Here is a 25,849-nt window from a genome sequence, read left to right as displayed (position 1 = left end):
AGGAAAAAAAGCTCCTGCTTTACAGTGTTTCTTAAACTTTAATGTGAAAGCTCAGTAGAGAAAAGCTCTTCATTGAAAATTGCACCATGACATAGATCAAAGCCTTTCCTCCTCCCCAGTCTTTCTAAACTGGCACAGGGAGATTCTGTTCCCCCTATTAAAATGTGTGGTCCTCAATTAACTCCCCATAGCAGACTGCAAATCCTGGTCTAGGCACTTCACGTTTGGGAGGGCATGGTCTAAGCGGAGGCTTTAACTGAGTTTTGGCTTGGTGTGTAAAATTGGCTTGCAAATTTCATAAACCATGGCTGTATTTTCTGGGAAGGGCAGGGCTGGAAACTCAGTGTTACAGCATGCAGGACTTGCTCAGTGTTCTTTTGTCTGAGGGCTCCCGTACCTGCTATGTGCATGTAAAAAACCACAGTATTTGTTCTGAGTGTTTTAACTGTGCCTGAAACCTAACAGCTACAGTCAGGGTAGGTCTTATGTAATTTAAAACCTAAATGGAAAGTACAGTGGTTAATGTAATTAGCACCTCCTAATAAGCTAAGCTTGTTTTCTCCAGTACCTTGCTGGAAGACTGTGATCGTCTGAGGGAAGCACTGCTCCTGGAGGCCGGCCTGCCCGCTTTACCTTGAAGTGCTAAAGACCTTGAGCAGTGCTCGTCTCCCTGCCCGTGGCTGGGGCTGCCCCAGGCCCGTGTCCCGGGTGGGGACACGGGGGAGGCCTGCGCAGACTGGGAGCCATCCCTCTTGCGCTCTGATGGGGCAGCACGCATTAGCAATCCGTCGGCGCCTCTCGGGTCGAGTTTGAGGTATAAATGATGTTTTTGCACGTCTTCCCTGTGGAAAGACCAACGGTGCGCACGCAGTGCTACGGCGGGGGCGAGCCGCTAGACCCGCCGCCCCCTCAGCCTTGCCCTTCCCCCGCGCCGGAGGCGGGAAGCCGCCGGGCCGCCATTGGCCCTGCCCCCCCCCCTTAGACTACACGTCCCAGGAGCCACCGCGGCCTCCCGGGCGGCTGTCACGTGGCCGTCGTCGTTAGCGTTGGGGGCGCTGCATCCGGGTCCTTCCCCGCGCACGCTCTTAACGACCACAACAAGCGAGAGCCGCGCGCCGCGGCCCGGCGGACACCCGCTCCTGAGGGCGCCGGGAGCACCGCCCCTCGAGGGAGCTGATTGGGCGAGCTGCATGAGAGCGGGCGTCGCATTGGCCCGTAGGAGGACGACTGGCGGGGATGTCGTAAAGGCTAGGTAGGCGCGGAGGCTGCCGGGGGGCGAGCGGCGGCGCTGGCGGCTCCCGGGTCGTACACTTCTCCGGCGGCGGCGGCGGCTCCCCCGCCCGCTCCATGAGGCTCGCCGGGGCTGGCGAGCTCCCGTGAGGCGCGGTGGGCGGCGCTGCACGGGGGGAGAGGAGCCTCGTCTCCCCCCGAGCGGGCCCGGCGGCGGCAGGTGAGATGAGACCCCACCCTCTTTCCACCCTTCGCGGACCGTCTCGGCGGTCCCCGGGGGTGCTGCTCCCTCAGGGGCCCTGCGGCGGGAGCGCCGACCGGGGCGGGGGAGAGGGGCAGTGCTCTAACTCCTTCCCTCCCCCGGCCCCGCCGGCGTGAGGTGCCTCCCTGGAGGGAAGGGGGGGGAGGTTCCCCCCCGAGGGTGGGCTGGGGGCACGTCTGCCTCGGGCGGCGGGGCCCCGCGTCCTACCCGGGGTGCGAGGCCGCCCCGAGGCGCGGTGGCGGGGTGGGCAGCTGCTCTCGCTCCTTTGTTTGCGGGCGCTCTGCTCTGCTGGCCTGGGTCCGGCCTGCCGCCCCGGTGCGGGGGGCCGCGCTGGGGCGGGGGCTGGACCGAGCCGGCGGCAGCGCGGCGCTGCCGAGGGGGCGAAGCTGCCGTCTCCTCCTCTGCCTTCCCCGAGCCCGGACGAGTCCCTGTTTTTATGTCTTTCTAGAGTTTTTTTTTCCAGCTCTGACCCCGCTGAGGGCTCAGCCCTCGTCGGGAGGCTTTGGGCGTTAATATCGCGGGTCGGGTTGTCATGTCGCTCGTGAAAACAAAACAAAAAGGTAGTAGGTAGGACCTCGAATGCTGACTGAAACCAGAGTCCCAAAACTACGGTGTCACTAATATAATTTGCGGTTATCTGTTGCACGACCTAGATACTATTTTACTGCTTCTTAATAGCTATTTTATTGTTCATCAAGAATAAATTGAAACTCTCTCTAACAGCTATGTTCAGATCTTGTTAGAACTATGCTTGTTTGCTTTATAGGTGAAAAATCCCAAACATGAACAGCAATGCACCACACCTGTCCTCAAAGCTGACTTGGCTAGAAATGGAATGTAGTTTCCTGACAGATCTTCTTACAAAGAAGCTGTAAATCCTTTGTAATGGCCAACAAGAAAGAGCCTCCTTTTTTCAATGAAGATAATATGGGACCGTTTCACTACAAGCTTCCTTTTTATGAAACCATGGAGCTCTTCATTGAAACGCTCACAGGAACATGCTTTGAACTGCGCGTTTCCCCCTTTGAAACAGTTATTTCTGTGAAAGCTAAAATTCAAAGACTGGAAGGTACTGTTCTCTCTTATTTCAGTATAAGCTTTATTGCTTTAGAGGAAGTCTTGTCTTACAAATTATAATTGCTAAAATCAAACCAGTTAATTTAAATGACTTGTTCAGTAATATGTATAAGCTAGGCGCGCGGTTTATGGCTTAGGTTCAGTTGGAATTGGGTTGTTTTTCTGTTCTTTCCTTTTCCTGTCAGTTCATAGCTTAGGCTTCACTGGAATTGGTATTTTTGCTCTTTTTTTTATATCATTATTAAAATAAATTTTAAAAATCTATGGTAAATCATTAATTGTTTTGATATTATATGGGATATAGTATTTTTGGTGTTGAAAGGATTCTCTGACATAAGTTGTTTGTTAACTAGCAAGGTTAGAAGCTTGAGTCTGGCAGTATGTCTATATTGCAACTGTCTGAGCATACTTTAAACTAGGTGCTATGGCTGTTGCTGCTTAGGTTAGGCAGTTTATGGTTTATGATACTGCAGTCACAAGAGCAACTGCAGTGCAGGCAAACCCCAAAGACAGCTTGAAGTTACTGATTCGTATTTTGTTTAGGTGAGTGATCTTTTGCTAGTAGAGGTCTGGCTGAGCAATACTTTGTCTTAAAAGTGATGAACTTGGCATGTCTTGCAAAGTGAAAACCTCCTTTGAGTTATGAGGCCAGTCCTGGTCCTCATGGAAGGAGAAAAGATGTAGGTTAGTCCTCTCTCACCCCTTTCGCTCTACGATGAGAATGATCCTGTGTGAAAGAATGTGATTTGAAATACGTATATATACATACTTTAGCTACTTTGCAGCATTGCATCTTCTTTCTCGCTTTGGAGGAGTTAAAAGAACTGTGTAGCTGCACAAACTGAGAGTACTGGAGTTGCAAATTTTAAGAAAAGGGATCCTGTCTTTCCCCAGTGTACCTGTACATGTTTTTCATGCTTCTGTCTGTGTGGAACCGACCCTGTGGGAGATGTAATATGATGCTTTGGACTTGAATCTAAGGTACTCTCCTCCTCTTAAAGAAATCTGCGCTAATGGACGTAAGAAAAAGTAGCTGGCACAAGTCTTTAAAACACAGAAGCATTGCAACAATAGGGGTGACTTTTTGCTAGTAAGGTCACTTAGTAGAAGCTCCACCATGCAGATAACTAGGGTTTACATCAGTATAACTACATTAGTGCAGCTACGTGGTTATGCTTTTGCTTCCTGTGGATGGGGCCATAATTAATCACAAGTCAGAGAACGTGTTGAGATGCTCCTGGAGGCTAGAGGTGAAACAAGAAAAGGAAAGGTTTTTTCTTCATGATTGAATATAGGCGTAGGAGAGATGCAAGCAGATATATGATAGAATGCTAACTAAGAGTGAATTAAAAGGGAGCATAGGCAATAGAGTACAGGAGAAGGCGGGCTATCTGGACAGTATAGATGAAGGAGTGAGTTTTAAGGATGCACTAAGAGACCAGTGGGAGATGTGTGGAAGAGGAATTTGAATTTCTTGTAGTCCAAAACAGGAGGTTGCGAATAGATATATTGAATTATACCTACAGCTTATTATTGTAGGCTGAGTGTGCCTAGCTTACAAAAGTATCATAATTTCTTATTAGAAGAACAGCTCAGTAATAAAGTTATAATATTGCTTATGCAGAATTTTGTTCACATGTTGTAGTTCATAGAATGATAAGGTAATTAATGGCCGAGGTGCCTGCTGTATAGACTTAATTATTATCATTGAATTGTTGGAAGTCAGTTGAAATACCTTGATACTCCAGAACAGAGTTAAAATATCTGTAATGTCCTGATTAATATGATTTATGGGATGCAGAGTGAAAACAGATTGATCAGCTATGTATGAAGGGGATGGACACACAATGACAAATTAATTTTATGTTGCATTTGGGGTTGCTATTGCATGTAAAAAAATAATAACTTTTCAGTGGCAAAGTTCCTATTATAGCGCACAAGTTCAAGCAATGAATCACCCAGGTGGAGTGAAAATCCTAAAGTAATTTTGCTGTTGTGATTTAGCATGGGAAGCAGAAAGCTTACATCTGTTCCTGTTTCTGCTGCTGTTATGACACGATACAATAACAAAAAGTGAAACTCGTGGGGTGTGAACTACTTTAATTTAAGCTGCACTTCTGGCTGGAGAATGCCTCCTGCACTGCTGGGAGACTATATAGGGTCCCTAGTATGCGTATTTTCTCCATGGACTCATTTGGGTGTTGAGGATGATGGTTTGTAAGCACACAAAAAGACAAGTTTTGGGAAAATGATCTGAGACCTGAGATCTCCAAGAACAAAATCTAGAATCGTATGAGAAGTTAACGTATTTGTTCAAATGTCACCAATGCCTCCAATTGTAAGAGGCTAATAATAAAACTGAATCAAGATGAACTGATCTTTGTCAACAACTGGAATATCAATAGCTGTAGACTGTCTGCACTGTAATAAGAAAGGATAATGTGGATGGCATGTTAGGAATTTTGTATACTTCTGATACTGTTTGTCATTCTTGGTGCCTTTTTAATGATCTAATGTGGAAAGGGTTTGTTTAGACAGCTGTAGTAGACATTGGTACCTTACTAAGATAGAGCTCCAGCTTTCTGTTTCCAGTTGGGTTTAGTCAGTAAAGAATATGGGTAAAAAATTATTAATGGGTTCTAATGCATCTGAAATTTCAGTGCAAGTCTACTTGTAAATTGAAGTTAAAGATTATCTGATGTGTGTTTGGATCAGATCCAGGGATTTGTCCTCAAATACATTCCATGCGAAGTAAGCACTTGGTATCCAGAAATTTAGATTTGTTATAATGTTGACCTTTGGAGCCACCTAGGATAAATTGCTCCTAGTCTCAGATTCACTGAATGAGCCCTTTAAAATGGTACACTGGAGAAGTAATAGCTCCCTTTGTCTCTACTGGTGGCATAAAAGCTAGAATACACACAGCCAGCAGCATAGCATAGTGTTGCCAGTAGTGCTGACTACTCCATGGGTTTTACTTGTTGATGATTATTTGTATTTGAAAGCAGGATCATGTGTTGATGGACATGGTTAGGATGGTACCTGAGTATCAAGGTGACATGAAAGACTGAGCTTTAACACATGAATGGTACTTAAAAATAGCAGGATTTCATTGAAAAAGGAAATAGCTTTTTTTTTTTTTTAAATAAATCTGGTAAGATCTCTTCTTACTTCCTCCATTGCAAAAGTCTTGGTAGCTGCTGGGCTGGACAAAGTTTAGTATTGTTCATTTGGAAACACCAATTATAATATTGAATTTTATAGAAGGAACATTCAGATAGAGTATTCCTATAGTGGTTAATTCTTTCATCTGTTAAAGAACCATAGATAATACCTGTAAACATGTTTGCTCAGTAAGATAGGATTGCGTCTCAAGGGAGGAGGTGGGGTTTGGGATTTGGTGTTGGTATTATTATTATTAACTTGTGGGAATTAATTTGCATTCTACAGTATGGAGTGTTAAGGCCTTCATTTACGTAGCTTGCTTTAAAATGAGAAAAAAACCCAACTCAGTCATGGTTTGCTCAGTGACTGCTTGCAACTGAATTTTATGATTTGTGTATGTGAAACATCTGCCTTTTTAGATGAAAATTTAGGTATTCTCTTGTTCTTGTATTATTGTAAAGGGGAAAAACAACTAGCTTTCAGAGTACATCTTAATTTGGAGTGCTTGTGTTGCAGCGAATGACAGATGCAAGAATAATTTTTTTGCTGTACATGTGTGTACTCTCAGTTCATCATGAGAGTTGTTATTTTGCTTTGGTCTTTTTGCTGTTGCCATTTTGCTGCCTACGTACAGCAGCTTCACCTTAAGTGAAAGGAACTGGATGAATATCAAGCAGACTTCTTCTGGATGTTGTATTTCTTTCAATATTCTGTGAATGCAGAGTATGTCATAACGATATTTATTACTACTTGCATTAAAGAAAATACCTATGCTTCTGTCAGGACTGGAGTAAGTGGATTACACAAGTGTAAAGAGTTTTTAACAGAACCAATCTTGCTTTTCTTCTGTCTGCTACTTTTCCTCTATGTCTCCTGTTTGCTTTGTCATTTGCCTGTTTACTGTGCTGGCAAAGACTTTGATGAAGTTCATGAAGCTTTTTTTAAGCTTATGCCTTGTCTGAGCTGGGAAAATATTTCTGCAAATGCAAGCCTGTGCCCAGATCAGACGGTTAGAGCAGCATCTGGAAGGTGTAAATAAGGTCACCTCGGTCAGGAAATTTTGTGGGCCTGCATTCGGTTACTGGTGACTCGCTGTTGCTACAGTCTCCTCTTTCTCAGTCGCTAGGATAAAGAGGAGGTCAGTACTGACCATTGTTTACACTAACGAAGCTTACTATCCTGCAGATGAAAGCTGGGGGGTTTGACAGTTATGAAAACGGTCCTGCTGCTGTAAGCTGTGAACCTTTGCACCTCTTCCCTAGCGTAGCTCGTTTGTGGGGGAAAATAAGACTGTCAGCCCAGCCTCTCTGTAAGCAGGAACAAAAAGTAAATGTTTAAGAAACTCTCCAGCAATTTCAATATTGGATGAAAGATAAGTACGCTGTTTGAACTTTGACTTTGAAATGTTTGTGGTATTTTTTAACATAGTAACCTTCTACCTACAACATAAAATCAAGTTTGTTCTGAAATCTACAGGAGGTTTTTTCTGGGTCAGACTTGACCACATCAGTTTCTCTAGTGAGCGTACATAGCATGCCAGAAGAAAGAGTAAAGGAGTGAAGCTTAAGGGTGTATCTGATACGCTGATTCAGAGACAGGATAGAGTACCTACTTCTCTCCTCCCCCCATTTTAGTAGGTCAGATTGTCAGCACATCTGCAGCCATTTCAATAGGCAGTCTGCAGACTCTTCTGTCCTCCTGTAGCATCGCCTGGCTAGTCCACTTCCATTTGAGTGTTGAGATTTAGCTTATTGCCCTACTTTCCTCTCTTCTCGATACCGATTTAGAGCAGGCCAGTGATACAGTAACATGCTGCTTAGGGAGAGGGGATAGTGGATGGGTATCTTGCAGTTCTCATTATTGTTGCCAATTTTGCATGCTGATCTCATGTGCAAATGTCTCCTCAAGAAAGCCTTATTATAATCCAGAAAAGGGACAGCTGATGCATATTTTCCTGCACCTGAACCTATAAAGCACATACCATTTCCTCTGTGTATAAATATAGAATTCTTAGAAAGCAGCATAAAAGGGAATTAGTAATAGACTTGTCTGTTTCCCATTACAGCAGAGTATAGTCTTTTCATCTGTTCATTTCATCAAAAATACATTGTCACTGTTAAATGAAGAAAAACACGTTTCACTGCAGCACTGCCAGCTGCAAGCCAGCCTTTTTAACAAATACTCTCTCAGTTTATCAAAGTAATTGGAAATTGCTCCTTGGAGGCTGCTGAAACCATAACAAATGCAGACAGTAATGACTGTTTGTAATCAGAAGACTGCAAAACAACACAGAAAAGGACTTCACTGTAGACTCGCTGGCAGTTGCCAGCTTGTTCTTGTTTTGCTTATGCTGCGGACTTGAAACGTAACCAATAACCAGTTATTAAATAGCTGGCAGGGTAGTAGCAATTATGTTAGTCTACTATATGAACATATTCCCCTCATAAATGTCTTGTGGACTTCAGAGGATACAAGACTCATGTTAAATGCCATCCAAGTGAAGTAAAGTTGTGTTGGTCGTTCATAAAAGAGAAGATCTAGATGTGAGCTGTGGTGAGAAAAGGAAATTGTTGTCTTCTCTAAAAGTCCTCCAAAGTGCACTTCCCTCTTCTGCATGGGGATGTCCACTTAGCATGTCTCCTACTTGCCAGTTGAATCTGCTTGGACTTTCACCAGAATCTGGCCCCCTTTTCTTCCTTGCTGGTGATGGGTGTTGGTAGCTTTGTGCCCTTCTTCCAGCTAGGAACAGGCAACTTAACCGACCTTTTTCCACAGCTTGCTAAGCACTCTTGCAAGCCTTGGGAAGCCGAGATGTTTTTGGAAACCACCGGGAAGACTCTGATCTTTGTGTTCTCCTCTTGCCAGATGTATTTTGGGAAGTCTTCCTGTGTAGCGTTGCTACTTGCATCTCCTTTTCAAGTATCTGAACATGCAGTGAATAAAAGTATAAGATAAGGTTACTTGTCTTTCCAACCTTTTGGAAAATGTATTTATAGCTTTTGTTTCTTAGTCTGAAGAGTAGTGTTTAGACCTTTTTGAAAAAGTAGTTCTTGGGCTCTATAGATTTTCATTTTAATTACAATTTGTTAGGAGTGCACAGTGAGATCTTAATTACCTGGATTTCACTAGACAAATTGAACAACAGTACTTTTTGATGCTGAAGGGAAGATTTTTTTTTTTTTTTTTAAGGCAAAAGAGACAACTATTCATCTTCCTATTAGCCTTAATTTTTTTTTTTTTGGTGATCTGAGATGTCTCATCCTTTTATAACTATCCTGGTTTGTACTCTATCCAAAATTTGGACAGTGGTAGCATTCTAGTAAAAATGTGTGAAGACCTCAGGTTCTACCAGCTTATGCTTATTATCTTTAATGCGTATTACATCTGCATCTAAATGACTTGACTATGCAGGCAAAAAGAAACAAAGTTAATTGTTGTGTAGAATACGGATTTTTAATAAGGAATAAATATTCAGTATGCTTGCTTCCTTTTAACAAAAAATAGTTAGCCAAATCTGTCCCAGAACTTGAGTTGAAAATGATTGTTACTGGATATAAGTAATAAAATGTTCTGATGGCCTAAAAGAACACCCACAACAAAGTAAAAGTGTTTGTAGTACGAAGTTTGACTAACTGCTACGGTACTATATTGTACATGTGAACTTTCAGGTTCCAAAATAAGCAGTGATAAAAACAACAGTTGTCACCACTGTAATAGAGCTGTCACCAGTTACCTTAATGCAACCTTGTCTTTACTGCGAGTAATACAGAATATCAGTCTGTGCTTAAATTATTTAGCAGTTCTGTAGTTAGAAGTTTTATCCTGTTTTTTCTGTCAGTAGACGTAAAGCTCTGAGGTACAGGTAACAGGGAAAAAAACCTCCCTCATCTGATGACTGGAAGAGAGTAAGTATTCAATAAGCCTGAAGCCACTGAATACTTCTGCAGACCCCTTATTGAGCCAAAAGATTGAACTCCGAGTGTGAGCACAAGCCTGCTGAAAACCTTAACTTTGTTCTTAATAACTATTTGGGAGGCTGGATATCATGACTGAAGGCTGCTCAAGTGCCTGTCCTTGTCCTGCTTCCTTTCTTCTTTGCCTGTGATCCTCTTTCTCGCCTCTCCTCCGTTACCCCCACATTCTTCAAAAAGCAAAACTCCCCAAAAGCCCTCCCACCAAGCTCCAGTTTTAATACTCTTTGTTTGTTTGTTTTGTTTAGGTATTCCTGTCTCTCAGCAGCACTTAATTTGGAATAATACGGAGCTGAAGGATGACTATTGTTTGAATGATTATAAGTAAGTATAGAATAAAATTGCAATGAATGTTTCTAAATTATTGTTAGCATAAGCAAATACAAAAATTTATTTATTGTTATTTACAGCATTTCGGAAGGCTGCACTCTGAAGTTAGTTCTGGCTATGCGAGGTGGACCTATTAACACTAGAAGAGGTAGGTGTTAACTCAGTTAAAAAATAATGGTTTTCATACAACATCTTATAACTGTAAACAGGTTTTCTTAGCTAAGCATTTTAGATGCGCAGACTTCAGTTCCAAATTAATTGGAAAAATACTTAACAAAAACGGAGGGATTTTCTTCCATCTTTTCTTCTTTAGCATACCAAGTGCACCATCCTTTTCATTTTGTTTACCCTTAGTTTAACAAGTATCTTTGTTTGTATAGAATCATCAAGTCTTAAAATCAGCAATTCTTCACCTGCAGAAAAAATGATACTGTAATGTCATTATACATAGAGTTTTTAAAATCTGGTTAGTAAGAATCGGGCATTGGTTCAGTCTGATGATAAACTTGGTTATGTGGATCATCTATAAGGAATGAAAATGGAGAAATTGCCTTGATAATTTTCACTTGGAAAACACTCAGCATATCTTCTAGGTTGGGAATTCCCATTGTAAACTGAGCTGAGCTCTCAAAGGTGATCAAAACAGTAATAATAATAATATGGTTTTATTCTGTTTTTTCTCTTTGTAGTTCCTGTGGAAGACCCTATCAGGGAAATGGCTGAATACATGGATCCCAGTAGAGATGAGATCTGGGAGAAAGGGCCATCCAACAAACAAGTTACCTTCTTAGTATATCGAGAAGGAGATCAGTTGAATTTCTTCCGTGTGGTAGATCGGGGAGATGGCACTTTAACGCCGTTATCTGAATCTTTGAGGTAAAGTTGGTTTTAATCTTTATATTATTCTTCAGAAGGAGGATGCTGTATAATTTTCAGCTTTATTTGTTGACTTTGTCAAAAGAATATCTGGAACATACCTGGAATATTGCAAGAACTGTGCCCCAAGGGCTACTAAAATGGTGTAACTGGGTGGCCTAACAATACAGTAGTACTTTGTGGTCAGTGGTCATGCTGACAGTCGTCTGTCACTCTGTGTGTGTCAATAGAGTGAGATAAAGCTGACCTCATGCTTGAGGCAATTCTCAACATTCCAGCCCTTTCTAAAAGGGAACATTTCACAGGAGGGTCAATTTGGCAATAAAGATATTAAAAACTTTTGTTAAGTACTTTCTCTTTGATCTTAAGGCATTTGTTTAGTTTTATAAACATTTCTCTGTTCACAGCATAAACTTTTGTATGGATATGACTTGACCAAATGATTATTCAGGAAGATAGTAGATTAGCAGTGCAAAATCCTGAGAGGGTTTGTCTGAAGTTTCAGAGAAACTGTGGGGGGTTTGGGTTTTGGTTTGGGGGTTCGTTTTGTTTTGTTTTGTTTTTGGTTTGGGTTTGGGTTTTTGTGTTTGTTTGGTTTCAGCAAGGATAGAGTTAATTTCCTTCCTAGTAGCTGGTACAGTGCTGTGTTTTGGATTTAGGACCAGAACAAAGTTGATAACGCACCGATGTTTCAGTTGTTGCTAGGTAGTGCTTACACTAGTCAAGGACTTTTCAGCTTCCCATGCTCTACCGACTGAGAAGGCTGGAGGTGCACAGGGGGCTGGGAGGAGGCACAGCCAAACTGGCCAAAGGGACATTCCATACCATGGGACGTCATGCTCAGTACATAAACTGGGGAAAGCTGGCCGGGGGGGCCACTGCTCGGGGACTGGCTGGGCATCAGTCAGCAGGTGGTGAGCAATTGCATTGTGCATCACTTGTTTTGTGTATTATTATTATTATTATTATTATTATTATTATTATTATTATTATTACATTATTATTATTGTTTTATTTCAATTATTAAATTGGTTTTATCTCAACCCACGAGTTTTTCCTCACTTTTACTCTTCTGATTCTCTCCCCCATCCCACCGGGGGGAGAGGGGGGGAGCGAGCGAGCGGCTCTGTGGTGCTCAGTTGCCAACTGAGGTTAAACCACAACATTTGGGGGTTTTTAAATATACTGAAATAATTACCAATAAAGCTAGCCTTTGGACATAGTTAGGCCTCAGATTAGCTACTGTTGAGGTACCAAATTTGTCTCAATCACTGTCACAGAATCAGAGTACTGTTATCATCAGAAGAGCAAGTATGTCACTTAAGCTACTACATTGTAGTAAACAGATTACTAGTCTTTTTCCTAAAGCTATCAAAATTGGTAATATCTATTAAAAATTATTAGATTCTGTCTTTATACTGCAGCTTTTGGGTAGGTTTTTTTTATCCCCTGAAGAACTTAATATTTGTATAACTGTAAGGAAAGGAGTCCCTATTCTGGGGACCAGCTGCATTTTCTCCAAGGCTAAGGCTTGCGCTGTTTTAAGTAACTATTCTTGTTCCTGTTTGCAAAAGTGAAAGCAAGAGCTTTGTACTGGGTTTATATTCAGTGGGTTCAGAGTGATACTATTCTTAGAAACTTTTATAAGAGATCTGTACTTAAAAACTACAGGCTGAATGAAATATCAGGGTTGAATTCCCACATAGTTACAGAGTAGAAAGAGGTAGTGTTTGATATACAATTACTGGAGGTAAAGAAGAGGAAAGATACAAATATTTTAGATCTGTGATCTTACTTTTCAGCCCCTGCACTCTTTTTCAGTAAATGGCCTCACAGTATCGTGTGTAGATTTGAAAAAGGTAAAAACCACCACCATTATCAGTAAGAACTGAGAACCTTGCTGCTGCATTGGCCTAGGTACACTTCTGGAAAGAGGAGCAAACAGATGTAATTCCTGTTCTCACTGATACCCTGCCTATTACCAAATTGTTCCCTTTTACCTTTTAAATCCAAAGAACATCCAAACTAATCTGAAGCTAGGACTGTGGATGCTCTGCTGTGAGTTGATGCAAGAAGTTGTCAGAAGGAGCTTGAACTTCATTTTTTCAGTATAACGGGATCCCTGGTATCTGCCTACGCGTTCAAATTCTTGTGTGTGTGTGACGATTTTTCTTTTTCTATTTAAAACTAGCATGGGCAATTGTCTGAAATTCTTGTACTTCTCAATTAGGTAATCCTAGTCTATAGATTAAATAGTAATTTACTTGAGATTGGCTAAATGTAGCAAACCGGAGGAATAAACCACACTCTTTTGGCTCTTGCAAGGCATCTTGGTAAGCCTTTCAAAGCACAACAGCATGTGTAAAAGTCAAATACATTATGCTTAAGAAATGTGCTGTCACTGGTCAAATGATCCAGTGAGGTTGGAAGCCACCTGAGTTGAAAACATTCAGCTCGAGCTGTTTCTTTTCCTCTGTGCTTTCTATGGGAATTAATTTATTAGCTTTTCTACTAAGGCAGACAGTAATGGGGGGGGGCAGCGGAAGGTCTTAATTTTTGAATTTGTTATTGCAGCCAGGTCAGATGTTGTGGGAAGAGGAAAAAGTAGCAAAGGGAAGAGAGAATGGAAACAGATCAGACCTTTTCATTTCATCTTTATAGAGGAAGGCTGTGAATCACTCTGAATACTAGTGTGTTCCACACTGACAGTTAAATGTGTTTATATGTGTGGGTATACTGGTGACTGAGCATTTTGAGGCACTTGTATATCAGCTTTTCTCACATCACTTATGTGTGGAGTAGGATTTAGCGACTGCAATTTAGAAATGAGACATTGGTTTGGGGTTTGTTTTATAGTTCTCCAGAGCATTTTATTTTATTTGTGCTGAAGTTAATGGTTAAAACTTGACAAAGTGTAAATACATAAAACGATTGTTGTCTCTGGATTAAAAGCAAGTTGTTGAAGTTGTGGTAGAGGACTGGCAGGCACTGGTGTCAAAAGTGTTTCAACAAGCTACAGATCATTTTTGAAGCATGCATTTTACAAGCAAGATCTCAGGAATGTTGACACCTGTGGACAAAGTAAATTTGAAATTTACTCATTGGAAAATGGGCTAAAAGTATCATCAAGAACAAAGCTCCCTGTCTAACTTTTATAATTTTACAGTCACATTAAAGCAAAAAATCCTTTTGTTACTCCTTTTTCTTTTGTGTGTGTGTGTTTTTGGCTCCTGTTTAACCAGAAAATGCGAGAAAAAGGATAACAACTCTTTTTGCATAAAAAAACAACCAAACAAAAAACCAAGCAAACACATGAGACACATCACTTTTCTTTCTGTCTTTACCTTGAAGGAAGGGAAGTTCATAGAATTGTTTTGAGTTGGTGACTTAAGTCTTGCAGAGTTAAAATTCTGAAATGATTCTTTAGTGTTGAATCTTTACCAGCAGAGGTATGTAATATGCATGCTGACTGTCCCCATATGGACCTGTTCAGTTTTTGGTAAGAAATGACTGGACTATTTTGCTGACTCTTGCTTTGAATTTGCTGCCATCTTGCTCTTTGAAGATCTGCCTCCCAGCTGTGCTGCCTTTGGAATTTTGCTACATTTTAGGAAATGGATTTGGAGAGTCAGTGCAAAAATACTGGCTCTTGACTAAGGGCAGCAGAATATTTCCAAGAATCAGGTAAGATGCCAGCTCTAATTAGTGAAGTTTGCTTTTTTTTTGGTACTGACTTTCTCATGACCTTCAGTTCTTCCTTGGTCTCTTTTGGAGAGTAGAAACTAGTTAAATCTACTAAGCCATTTGTATGAACGCAGGGGAATTGCCTGATTGTCATGATTTCTAGATGCTGACAGCCTAATGGAAAATTAAAACACTCTTTAAAATGTACTATATACAGTGGTGAAAATGTATCAGTTTGTAATGAATTGGGTACTCCTAATGGTTCTTTCATTTCACTGTCAAATGTTGGATGTGTGTTAGTGATTAATGCTTCATAGGAGAAACAAGTCAGATACTGACTTTAAAACATTGAGGTTTTGCATTCTGTTAGAATACAGAATGGAAAAAGGCAATGTGATGCTATAAACTTCTAGTGACTGCTGAGTTAAAATATTTTGTCTTGGGTCTAGCAATTCTAATCTGTTTATTTTTTCCAAATGTGAGACTCTTTGGAAACCTAAACTGATCCTTTTTTATTTTTTTTTTTTTTATTTTGAAAAGGAGAAATAGAATATCACATCCACATGGGTGACCCCTCCATTTCCATTTATGGTGAGAACACCCCTCAGGATGGATAGAAATTTGGACTTTCCTTCCATGCCAGTGTCTGGTTAATTGGAAAACTGATCAGCTTGTTGTCTGAGTCACACAGTTAACAGCTTTGGCCATTCCTTCAGGAGACATTTGTGGAACTGGATATCCCCACTGTGGGGAAGATATATAGTGAGTGTGAACCAACTGTATATGGTATAACAACTTCCAAGAAGTGTGGCTATGTTATGATTTCAGCATCATCACTTTGCGTGAGCATCTAATAAGGAATGATTATGTGCTAAAATAAATGGATTTGAAATGTCTTTGCATACAGTTTTACATAATGCTTTGTCAACAGATCAACTACGGATATGACTTTCTAGTTGTGAGAATATTCTACATTGAAAACATAATTAAATTACTTGATTAGAGGGTGAACACAAACTTTCTTTTATTTTCAGTGGTGGTTCAGTTTATAACTTATATGCTGATGACGAAGATGAGACAGAGGCATCACCTTCTGGACAACAGATTATTGAGAATTCAATTACTATGAATAAAATGAAACTACTCAAGGCAAAGATGGAGAACATGAATCTGAGTAAAAAGGTGAAGTTGTGATTTAAATTTTTCTATTGTAAAATGGCTTGCACTTTCTTAGTGCTGGCTTTTCTAAAAAGCAGGTCAGATACTTTGCTGTCTTGGGAAGTGAAGTGATCAAGGGTAGATGATTTCTTATCTGTTTAAGTAAATGCTATTGTATAAATGTTCTGCTGTGGGGCATTGGCTTTACTTGGATCTACCTGTCCGCATTCAAAGAATTCACTACTGGATCTGGATTTATTTGCGTGGGTGGTTTTTTGGGGTGTGTGGGCTTTTTGGGTTTTTTTTGTTTTTTCTTCCAATGCTTTAAGTAGCGTTGGTTTGCAGTACTGCTCTGGTAAAAATGAATGTTTCTCTTAAATGAAACTTCATTAGAAATATTGTAACTGAAAAGCCTATAAAGTTAAATACGAGAATGAGATTACCTAGAAGATAAAACATTACGTTGGTGCTCATGTCTGTGTAGTTGTAAAATGAAGATATTATACTTTCTTTCATTGTTTGTCTTGTTTGAGACTCTAAGCTCTTCTGGATAACTTTGATGGCATTCTGGCTTCCCTTTTCTATTCCTCTGACATGTGGCCTATTTACTAAAAAGCCTTTTCTGATTATAATCTTTGATTTTATTCTTCAGATGTTGGGGTGAAGTCTTGTTGGCTAGTAACAGATAAGGGAGTAGAAAAAATGATTTGGTCCTTTCTGGCCTTGCACTGTCTAAATTCCTGGGAATATGATCTCAGTCAGGTCTTTGAATGCAACCATAATTCAAATTCTAATTGTTGTTCTATGTGGTTTTGGGGGTTTTTTTAATAGCCTAAGAAAACTGTCAAGGTGAAACCTCGTCCTCCAATGGCTCCTCGACCATCTAGTGGCTCAGTGGCTGCTGCTCGTCACCGCTTTTTAAGAGTGCTCCCCCATATCGGACAGTCCTGCCTACCTCCTCCTGGAAATTCGTATCCCTCAGAGTCTTCCCAAAACGCACTTTCAGCATTGGCTACTTTGGCCACTGCTGGTAGAACAATGCCATCCGCAACTAATGACTTTCTTAAGGAAGATGACACTTGGCAGAGCAACTCTTGGTCTCAGTCAGTTAGTAGCATCAGGTTACCACCGAAAATATCTCGTGTCGAACTAGAAAATGCAAAACTACCTACAAATAGTATTCTGACTCCTGTTTCATCCTTGCCTGCAAATTCAGAAAAAGCATCTGAAAATGCGACCTCAACAAGTGAGGAGGATGCTGTTTTGTTTCCGAATCTAACAAATGTAGAACTATATGGAACAGAAGAAAAACTTCTACCTGAAACAGATGCTTTTGCTTTGTTAACAGAAGCAAGCACCACTGAACAGTGTAGTGAGATATATGACATAGGAAAGGTGAACCCAGAACTTGAACTGTCTGATGGAGATGAAGAATCTAAGGTTGTAGAGCAGCATAGAAAACCTATTAGCAAAGTGCTGAGCACTGCAGAAATGGGGGCTGGTCTTCTCAGTACTCGTGAATTAAGTCCACAGAAAAATCTGCTTTTGTCACCTCTTCGGTATTCAGCGCAAGTGGCACGTCACAGTTCTCTGAAACCACAAACACAACCCAAATGCTTTGAGGCCGGTAACTTGAGATCTACAGCCTCCCCAAACGTGCTTCGGTCATTGGAAGTCCGTAGTATAGCAGACTCCTCTTTTTCCAGGACTACTAGATTTCGTAATGTGAAAGTAGAGTCACTTGGCAAAAGACCTGATGTAATTTCTAAAGCAGAGGCTGGGGACGTCACAGATGTGGCTAATAAGGCATCCAAAGAACCTGTGAGTTCTGTAAGTAACTTAGGATTTCTGGCTTCGCTGGCCCGAAGCGCAAACAGGGAAAGTTTACAGAGTTCCTGTGGGACAGGCAGGTTTTGGACTTCTAGTATTGCACTACCTACAAACCTTCAGCATTTTCAGGAAGAAAGCTTTAGGAAAACTGCTCCTCCAAATGAAGCTGCTGAATATATTCTAGTGAGTACTAATGCTTCCAAAGAAATTGAAGTTTTCCTGGCTTTTCTGGTACTGGCATTATGAAAACTGTACTTTCATGTGTGTGTCTATGTGTCTTTTCAGGGAAGGCAGATGGGGAGGGGGAGGTGTACTTAAATCCCTGATAGTCTTAAACTGTTTTCTGAATTCCTGTTGGTATCTTAACTGCCTGTTTATCTAAACGGGCCCTAGAAGTAATTTTTCATAAAAATTAAAGTGGTTGTTCAGTTCACAACTAAAATCATTAGTTATCGTAATGATAGAATTACGAGTGTCTGTGTTTGAAGTGTCATCTGACTTCTCCTGCTGCTCGCTAATTGTCATTTATTCCAAAGTTTGCCCTATGACTGGCACCATATGTGCCTAGCTTCAGATCTCTAATGTACTTTGTTGTTTTGGTGTGTTGTGAAGTATGGGGAGACTATTAAATAGTCATTTTGAGTAAGGCTTTATATTGCAGAATTTTAATTTTTTGTACAGAAGTCTTCTTGGACTCTTTGTAGGTACGTTGATTGATACAACATTGATTTCAAATAAGCTGATACCAGACTGCCTAACTTTTCATTTCATTTCCATCTGCTAGTAATTTCCTTGTGGAAATTTTTTTTTTTAGTCTGCCCATGGGCTTGGAATGAATGGAAGTATTGCAGCTGTAGGGAAAAGAGTAGGTAAGTAATGTGACTTAAATAATAATTGAAGATGACTCTTTAATCTTTCCTGATATATCGCATATAGAGGACAAGAATCCTTTATCTTTGTAAGGCATATGTCTTTCAAAATCCTTGCTGTATTACACTTCTATAGCACGGTACAACTTTTAATATTTTAAGCAATTCTTTAACATACAGATGTCATCCAGATCTTAGGTAGACATAACTGTGACTTTTTCCTAGCTTTTTTTAATACTTAATGAATCCTGCATGTCATCTGTAGACATAAACATGACTTTCTGCTCTGAAGCTTCCAAAAGGTCGGTTCTGTGAATACTTCTGAGTATACTAAAATCAGAGCAAAATTTATCAGTAGCATTGTCTTTAGGACCACAGCCTGAGCCAGAAGGATTTGGCAAAAGAAAAGTGTGGAGGAAGCAATAAGGGCATGGATGCTGAAGATTACTGACATCATGCAGCTTTTTCTCTATTTTTTGTGATAGGCATCATTCTTTCTACCCTAGTCTTGGTAACTGTGGAGTGTTTAATGCTTGACATCTACTGAAAATGGATGTGTTGTGCCTAAATATTAATTTATGTGATTAATTCTCTTGGGAGGAATGGAATTGTCTAGATGAATACTTTTTAAAACTCTTAAGGCAGCGCGCTAAAGATTCTCAGCGCAATCAACTTTTCTTCTTCGCATCTTTGACTTGCAGTTTGCAGGTTTCTCTTCTTTCTGTATGACCTTAGGAAAAGAGAGGCAGGCATGTATTCCAGGATTTTAAGATCTAGGTATAGAGAATGAGCTAGAAGATAGATCTTCAAATAGCAGCTGCAACAGGAAAAATTATGTAATTGTAATGATGTGGGAGCAAAAGCTGCTAAAATAGTGGATTGTGCCTTCATTTCACACCTGGGGGAGCAGCTTTGAATTGGCAGTCAATTAATAAACAGGTCTGTCCTTACCTACTCCATTGTAAAAGAAGTGATACCCTAATAGCCATGTCTGCATGATGGCGAAGCCTACTATCATCTGCATCATTTTGGATAGAATTATGAAGAAGGCACTCTTCTGGTGTATCTTATGTCAGACAAAAGTGTATTTTCTAAAAAGTTCCAGCCATGAGAATGACAAAGCTGGTGTCGTCATATCATGCAGGCTCTTGAGAGAGAGAGGTGGCTGGCAATGATCTGTTGTATAACTGGCCAAAGGACAGATTCAGTTTGTTATCCAAGGCCTTCATTTACATGTAATTGCTGTAGGGACGGTAAATGTGAGGACAGGTGTATTGGTTTTTGTGTTTCAGTGTGGTCCAGGGTGGGGGGGCTGTCTTCAAGCTCTGTCTTTTTCAGAAACTGGGCTTACTGATGCTCCTGAAATAGTATGCTTTTAGGTGATGAAATTAATAGCATGGACAAACATTGCCTGGAAGTTTCCATGCTAGGTAGCACTGGTTGGTAGCGATGACTGCAATGTGTAGTGACTGCCTGGTGTTACTATTGAACGTAGCCTGCTGTATCTCAGCTGAGAAATGACTGTTGGGATTAAAGGTGCACTGGACAAAATATACTTCTGAACTCATGAGGTCACTTTTTGGGAGATCCTGACAATATAGTGGTAGAAGCACTGAAAGAATGTTTGAGAGGATGCATTACTCACTTTCACTGTCCTAGCGTATGTAAATATGCATAAGCATGTTGTGGACGAAGAGCTCGCTTCTACAGAGGGAAGGAAAATGCCTTTTCTTTACGTGCTCTCCAGTTATAAAGCAACAGCCAAGAATTACAGGGCAAAAAGTCAAAGTAAAGTAAATTTTTAAGTACAGAAATTTTACAAACGTCTGCAAAGTGCTTTATGAAACCATATAGCTAAATAGAGGCCTGTAGTCTAATTATGTACTTTTCTTGCAATTATGGAGTACCAGCAAGATTTTAAAATGTTGCAGTATTTATTTGGCAAACATGAGTTTACTAGCTACTGAATATACTAGATGCTAGCTACTTGAATGCCCAATTGATTCTTTGGAAAGCCATTGTGTGCAGTGCTTTCCCGATCATATTATGTGTTTTCATTTTGCATTTGGGAAGACCATTAGGAGATGTGTTTCTTGATTATTTTTTTTAATTTTTTTTTTCTTTCTGTAACTTCTTGCTTATGTGAACTTTTAACAGGTGTTAAAAATAATGGGTCTAAGTCCCGCATTGTGCTGCCTCTTCCAAAGGTGTTCATAGGCTTGAGGTGTGTTTTCTGTTTTGGCTTTTGGGTTTTTTTCCTCTCTGTTTAGGCTTTGGGGTTCCCACCTGAAGTATCCTAAGAAATGCAAAATGAATCTGGGTTTCAAAAGATAACATTTAACTAGTTTGTGATCAGGAATAAGTAAAAATAAAATGTCTTTGCTGTCTTTCTACCTCTGAAAGCAGGTGAAGCAACCCATCTTCCACCTGTGAATGGCTCAATTCAAGCAAAAAAGAAAATTACAAAGCATTGCTTTCTTTGTGGCAAGAAAACTGGATTGGCAACCAGCTATGAGTGCAGGTAGGCTGAGTGTATAACCAGCTGTTGTTTAAAATTGATAGCTGGGTTAACCAAAAAGTTTTCTATGCTGCACGGTATTCCTTAAGCATAGCAAATCAAAAGAAAACCTTCAAAAAAGTTGCAATTCTCAGTTCAGCAAAACTCCAGGAATTAAAACTCAGGAATGTTGTACCTGTTCTGCTGTTAAGGTGTATGTTCTTCCAGGAAAATCAAGAAATGCAAGGTATCAGAATCCAAGATATCAGGAAATAAAGAACATGATTACAAAAAAAGAACGATGACAATTTACACTGGTGTGGGGAGAACTTGCTACAGATTTATGTTCTGCAGAGTTTCTCAACAATAATTATATCATTAACAACTTGAGGAAAAACTGGTTTTGGTACAGAAAATCTCCCTCAGATTTGGCCCTATTACAACACATCTGCACAGTTTGTGAATTTATACAAATTTATATTTGACAACTTTTTGATTTTACACGTGTTCTGTTTCTTGTGAGATTTCAGTCACCTTTGAGCATCTAGAGCATCTCAAAAGCAGAACGCCAGAGTGCTGGTCCCCCAAATCATGGCTTGCAGACAACGCAATGAGACCTGGCGCTTGGTGGTGATCACTGCAAACTTTAAAAAAAACAACAAACCCCCCCCACTTTCTCTGTTGATCTTGGTTCTCAAAGTATTGTTTCCCACAAGATATTCTTTTCTCATTATCATTTCCCATGAGTTAGTCAAGGTTGGAACTGCTGCACTGTGAGGGCTACGTTTGAATCTGATCTGGGTTCATGCCAATCAACAGCAAAATGAACGAGACTTCTGCCATCGGGGAATTGTGTTGGAGAGGTTCAGGGTGAGGAACTGCCTCCTTACTGACTCTTCAGTCTTTGATCTTGAAACAGTTCTGGACACCACACACTTTCCTGCTGAGCAAATAGCTGCAGGCTCTTCTAGAAGTAACTAAGCAGCTTGCTTAAGGTTAAAAATGAAGCACAGAAAAAGGGGGGAAATCGCATATTTCTAAGAATAGCATTTGTTCTAGTTTCAAAAGGAGCAACCATATGACCTTTTACTAGAATGGAACATGAACCAAATAGAGAGTACAGTCTTATGAGAGAACTGGTGATTATGGGACCAAGAACCAAAGAAAAGCAAATTTAATTACCAGGCACACAAAGCCTCAGGAACAGCTGCAGAATTTATTACGAACCCAGATAGATAGATATCAAATAGAGGCTTATAGTCTAATAGTGAAGACGGTAAGTTGGACAAGTAATGCTTAATCCATTTCAAGAGAATTCTGACTTTGAATGACGTTGTTGTTTTACTGTCAAGAAGCAACTTTATCAAATAATCAGGCAACAGGACACTAATATCCATCTCCACTTAAAGCACTTGTTCAGATCAGATACAACATCCAGAGTATGCTTTTCTCCTGTTAGGAGTCTTAGCTGCTGAGCTGTCAAGTTTGAAGGCAAAAATCATAATCTTAACTCATTGAAATTGCAACTGATATTGGAAAGATGCACCCTTATTCAGTCATATAAGGAAGTCATGTTCCTTGTAGTTAGTCTGTCTGATGTCTTTACAGCTGATTAAATCTGTATTTATTAATCTCAGATGACTAATTTGAGTTTATGTCAGGCAGAAGTTGTGCTGAACTAAACATCTAGTTTGGTGATCTGAATGATGTGGTGTTTTTTAATTGAAATGCATTATGTGGATTTCACCTGATGCCATTATTTTAGTTCCATAGTTTTGTCCTCTGAATTCTACCAACTGATGTTGTGCGAGGTCTTTAAAAAGAAATAAAATAAATCAAAGCCCACCGTTCTTAATTTATAAGTGTGTTTGATCCTTGCTAGCTGGTTCCAGGAGTACTGATCTTGCTTAACTTCCCAGCTGAAGAGACTGTTGGGTCAAAACTGCAACATTCAGTTACAAAAATGTAATTTTGATTACCCCACCAGTTAATGTTATCAGTCAAGAATGATTAGAATCCAAGCAGTTATGTTAAATAAACAAGACATGATTAAGTCAAAGGGCTCCCAGCATGTCAGAGAGTTAAAAGCTTGTAACTTCTAATATTCTTGATTCTTCAGATGTGGAAACAACTTCTGTGCAACGCACCGCTATGCAGAGACTCACACCTGCACCTACGACTATAAGAGTGCAGGGCGAAGGTATTTGCAGGAGACCAATCCCGTCGTTAGTGCACCAAAGCTACCCAAAATGTAACATGGTTGTGCTGCATGTGGCCGTTCTGCCATTGAAGAATTGTATTACATTGAGAGAAGCACTTGCTTAAACTGCATAATTTTGCCATGCTCCATATTTAAAGATTTGCCAAGTAACAAAAGCACATGAGGATGCATTCTATCGAAGAATAATGTGAACACTACTGCAGTTAAAACTTTTCTTCTTTAGTGAATGAAAAGTTAAAGATTAGTTTTTAAAAACTTACACTATGATTTAACTGTTACTGCACGTCTTGTGTTGTGTTTTATATTTGGAAAAGCTATTTCACTAGACAAGTCTTTAAAAGATGCACTTTACTAACTTTATTTACTGTATAACTAGACTTGAGGGGGTGTTGTAATGAGGGTGTCATGTAATGTCTTCTGTACTCTTGCGTTTTTTGTCCATTGCGTGGTATTTTCTAAGTTATTTCACTGGAAAGATCCTCTTCCCTCCCCTTTCTTCAAACATCCTATTTTGAGATTTTTTTTTTTTTTGGGGGGGGGGGGGTTAGTGTGTTCCGCCCCTCTGTTCCATTCAGATTGGTATTCATACACTGTGTATCCATTCTGAAAATTACATATCATGTTAATCACATTTTCTTAAAATAATACTGTTTATATGACAAGTTTGTTTTTAAATAGAAAATTCCCCCTTTGTTGCCATTAAATATAAGGAACAACTTATTTTAACTTTTTTTGTAATCCTAGATTTTTTTAAGACTTCACAACTTGGTTTGTTAAGATGTTGAATGCTGTTATTGGAAGAAATTCTAATAAATATTAAATTTTATTCTGGTTTATGCTCTTATAAATGCACAAAATAACTTTTCCTATCTTACAGCATGCTCCTAAATTAAAAGTTGGGCTTTGTTATAGGGGGGAGGGGATTTTTTTTTTTCCAGGAGCACTAGCTCACATCTGTTCCTACTGAAGTCGGTGGGAAAATTCCCACCACCTTCGTTAGGAATAGTGTGACCAGCACTGTGTGCTTTAAATAAACCTCCTGAAGTCTTACAGGTGTACTAGCAAAGGCAAAATGGGCATCCAACAACTGGCATATATTACCCTGCAGCCTTTCTCCCCTCCAGCTGATACTGTACAAAGGCAGCTCAGTAACTGCATGAGACACCTCTAATGAGCATGCAGCTACTGCAGAAGGTGATGTTGGAGGAATATACCTACTGGAAGCCTTCCTGTTTCATTCCCTTAATGTGTCTGAAATCTTTTTATAAGCTTACGTTGCTTGAGGTGTTCCAGTATAAACAGATTCATAAAAACCAAAAGAAACGCCCTCCACGTTGCATCTAGACAATTGAATGTCATGGTCCCTTTCTTGCCAGAGTCCTCAGCTACTTAGTTGCTTGTGGTACTAAAATGATCTGTGCTGCATTCCGGTCGAACAGTAGCAGCTGACGAGCATGGCAATCAAAAGTTGGGCCAAAAAAAGAAAGAGGATCACTGAAAGGGAGAGAAGTAACTTGAAGAATATTCATCCTTGGAGGAAATCCATTTCATGTAGTCCACCTGCAACTTCTTAAACCTTCTGGGGTTTTCAGAGTGATGATCTCCGGAAAAAAATTTTCAAAATCATTCTTCTGGGCAGTGATGAGGTAAAAAGGTAGTTCTGCATGTGTGTGACCTCTAGGCTTGTTCTTGCTGGACGAAGCTGCACCTAGTATGAAGAACACGTCGTTACTGAGCACTGCTAGGTACCGTGAACATGCCTGTAGTTTTCATTTCATCTCCAGCATGGGACAATATTTGATGCCGAAGGAGAAGAATAAGGAACAGGGCAAAGGTACTAGTATTTTCCCAGCAATTACTTATTTGCGGCTCAGCAACTTTCTTAAGACAGAGGTATTGGTCTTTTTGTAGGTACAGTAGAGACTTGGTAAGAAGTAGAATTAAAATAATATTGGCTGTCATCACTTAATCTGATTTTGCATAAGTATAATTGTCAGGAAGTTATTTTGCAGTGCATTAGAATGGCCATACTCAAATTTTAGTTAGACTACATAACTGAGATGTCTGGCAGGAAGTCTCCGAGTCAAATCTCGATTGTGACTCTGCGTATGCATAATGAAGTGCACGACAATACTTCTCAGAAAATGCAATGTAGTAATAATTTCCACACGTGTAGCTTCTTGTAATTTTTATTATACCTCATTTTGATTATACCTAATACAGACATTTCTTGTGCAGAACTCTTCTGGTTTTGTTCTCATTTCCAGTACTGTGTTACAGGCACTCTTATTTTCAACCAGTAGTACAGAACTAAGAGCACTTAAATTTGTAATTAACTGTTTTAGTTGCTAATTTATATGCTATCGGGTTTTACCAAATCCTGTGTTAGACTGTGCTATGGATTAATTTCCGTTTACTGTGTAAACTTACCGAATTGGTTTCGTTTTCTGAGTATTAGTGCACTGTGGTGCTATGCATCTGCTGTAGACCAATGTTTAGCTTTTGTGTATTTGTTCATGTAATTAGATTGTATCATAAAGCATTTACATAATGGAAGTTTAACAGTGACTTTGGTGTGTGCTTCTCTACCTTCCTGTCAAATGCTTTTTGCATGCTGCTTTTACGTTTGAGGACCTGCGAGGCATAACCAGGCTGGTCTCTTGTGGAGGATGTAATTGC

At 40.1% G+C, this 25,849-nt stretch overlaps 1 protein-coding gene across 4 annotated transcripts; it reads left to right on the top strand.

Annotated features, from left to right (window-relative positions):
• The first annotated feature begins 1,317 nt into the window (after positions 1-1,317).
• On the top strand, positions 1,318-23,996 carry ZFAND4 (zinc finger AN1-type containing 4). Of its 4 annotated transcripts, none has more exons than XM_076338667.1 (10): positions 1,318-1,450; positions 2,259-2,561; positions 9,954-10,029; positions 10,116-10,183; positions 10,725-10,911; positions 15,630-15,777; positions 16,585-17,766; positions 18,398-18,452; positions 20,859-20,973; positions 23,069-23,996. In XM_076338667.1, exons 2-10 carry the CDS (start codon positions 2,378-2,380, stop codon positions 23,202-23,204), a joined length of 2,151 nt encoding a protein of 716 aa, XP_076194782.1. In that variant the 5' UTR covers positions 1,318-1,450; positions 2,259-2,377; the 3' UTR covers positions 23,205-23,996. The 4 variants fall into 4 exon arrangements, with proteins under 4 accessions (XP_076194782.1, XP_076194781.1, XP_076194784.1 ...); XM_076338666.1 differs by having other exon boundaries at positions 20,856-20,973; XM_076338669.1 differs by lacking the exons at positions 18,398-18,452; positions 23,069-23,996 and having other exon boundaries at positions 20,859-20,951.
• Positions 23,997-25,849: the final 1,853 nt, after the last annotated feature.

Source organism: Aptenodytes patagonicus, chromosome 5 (assembly GCF_965638725.1).
Source record: "Aptenodytes patagonicus chromosome 5, bAptPat1.pri.cur, whole genome shotgun sequence".
Classification (NCBI taxonomy): Eukaryota; Metazoa; Chordata; class Aves; order Sphenisciformes; family Spheniscidae; genus Aptenodytes; species Aptenodytes patagonicus.
This window is presented reverse-complemented; position numbering and strand designations above follow the sequence as displayed.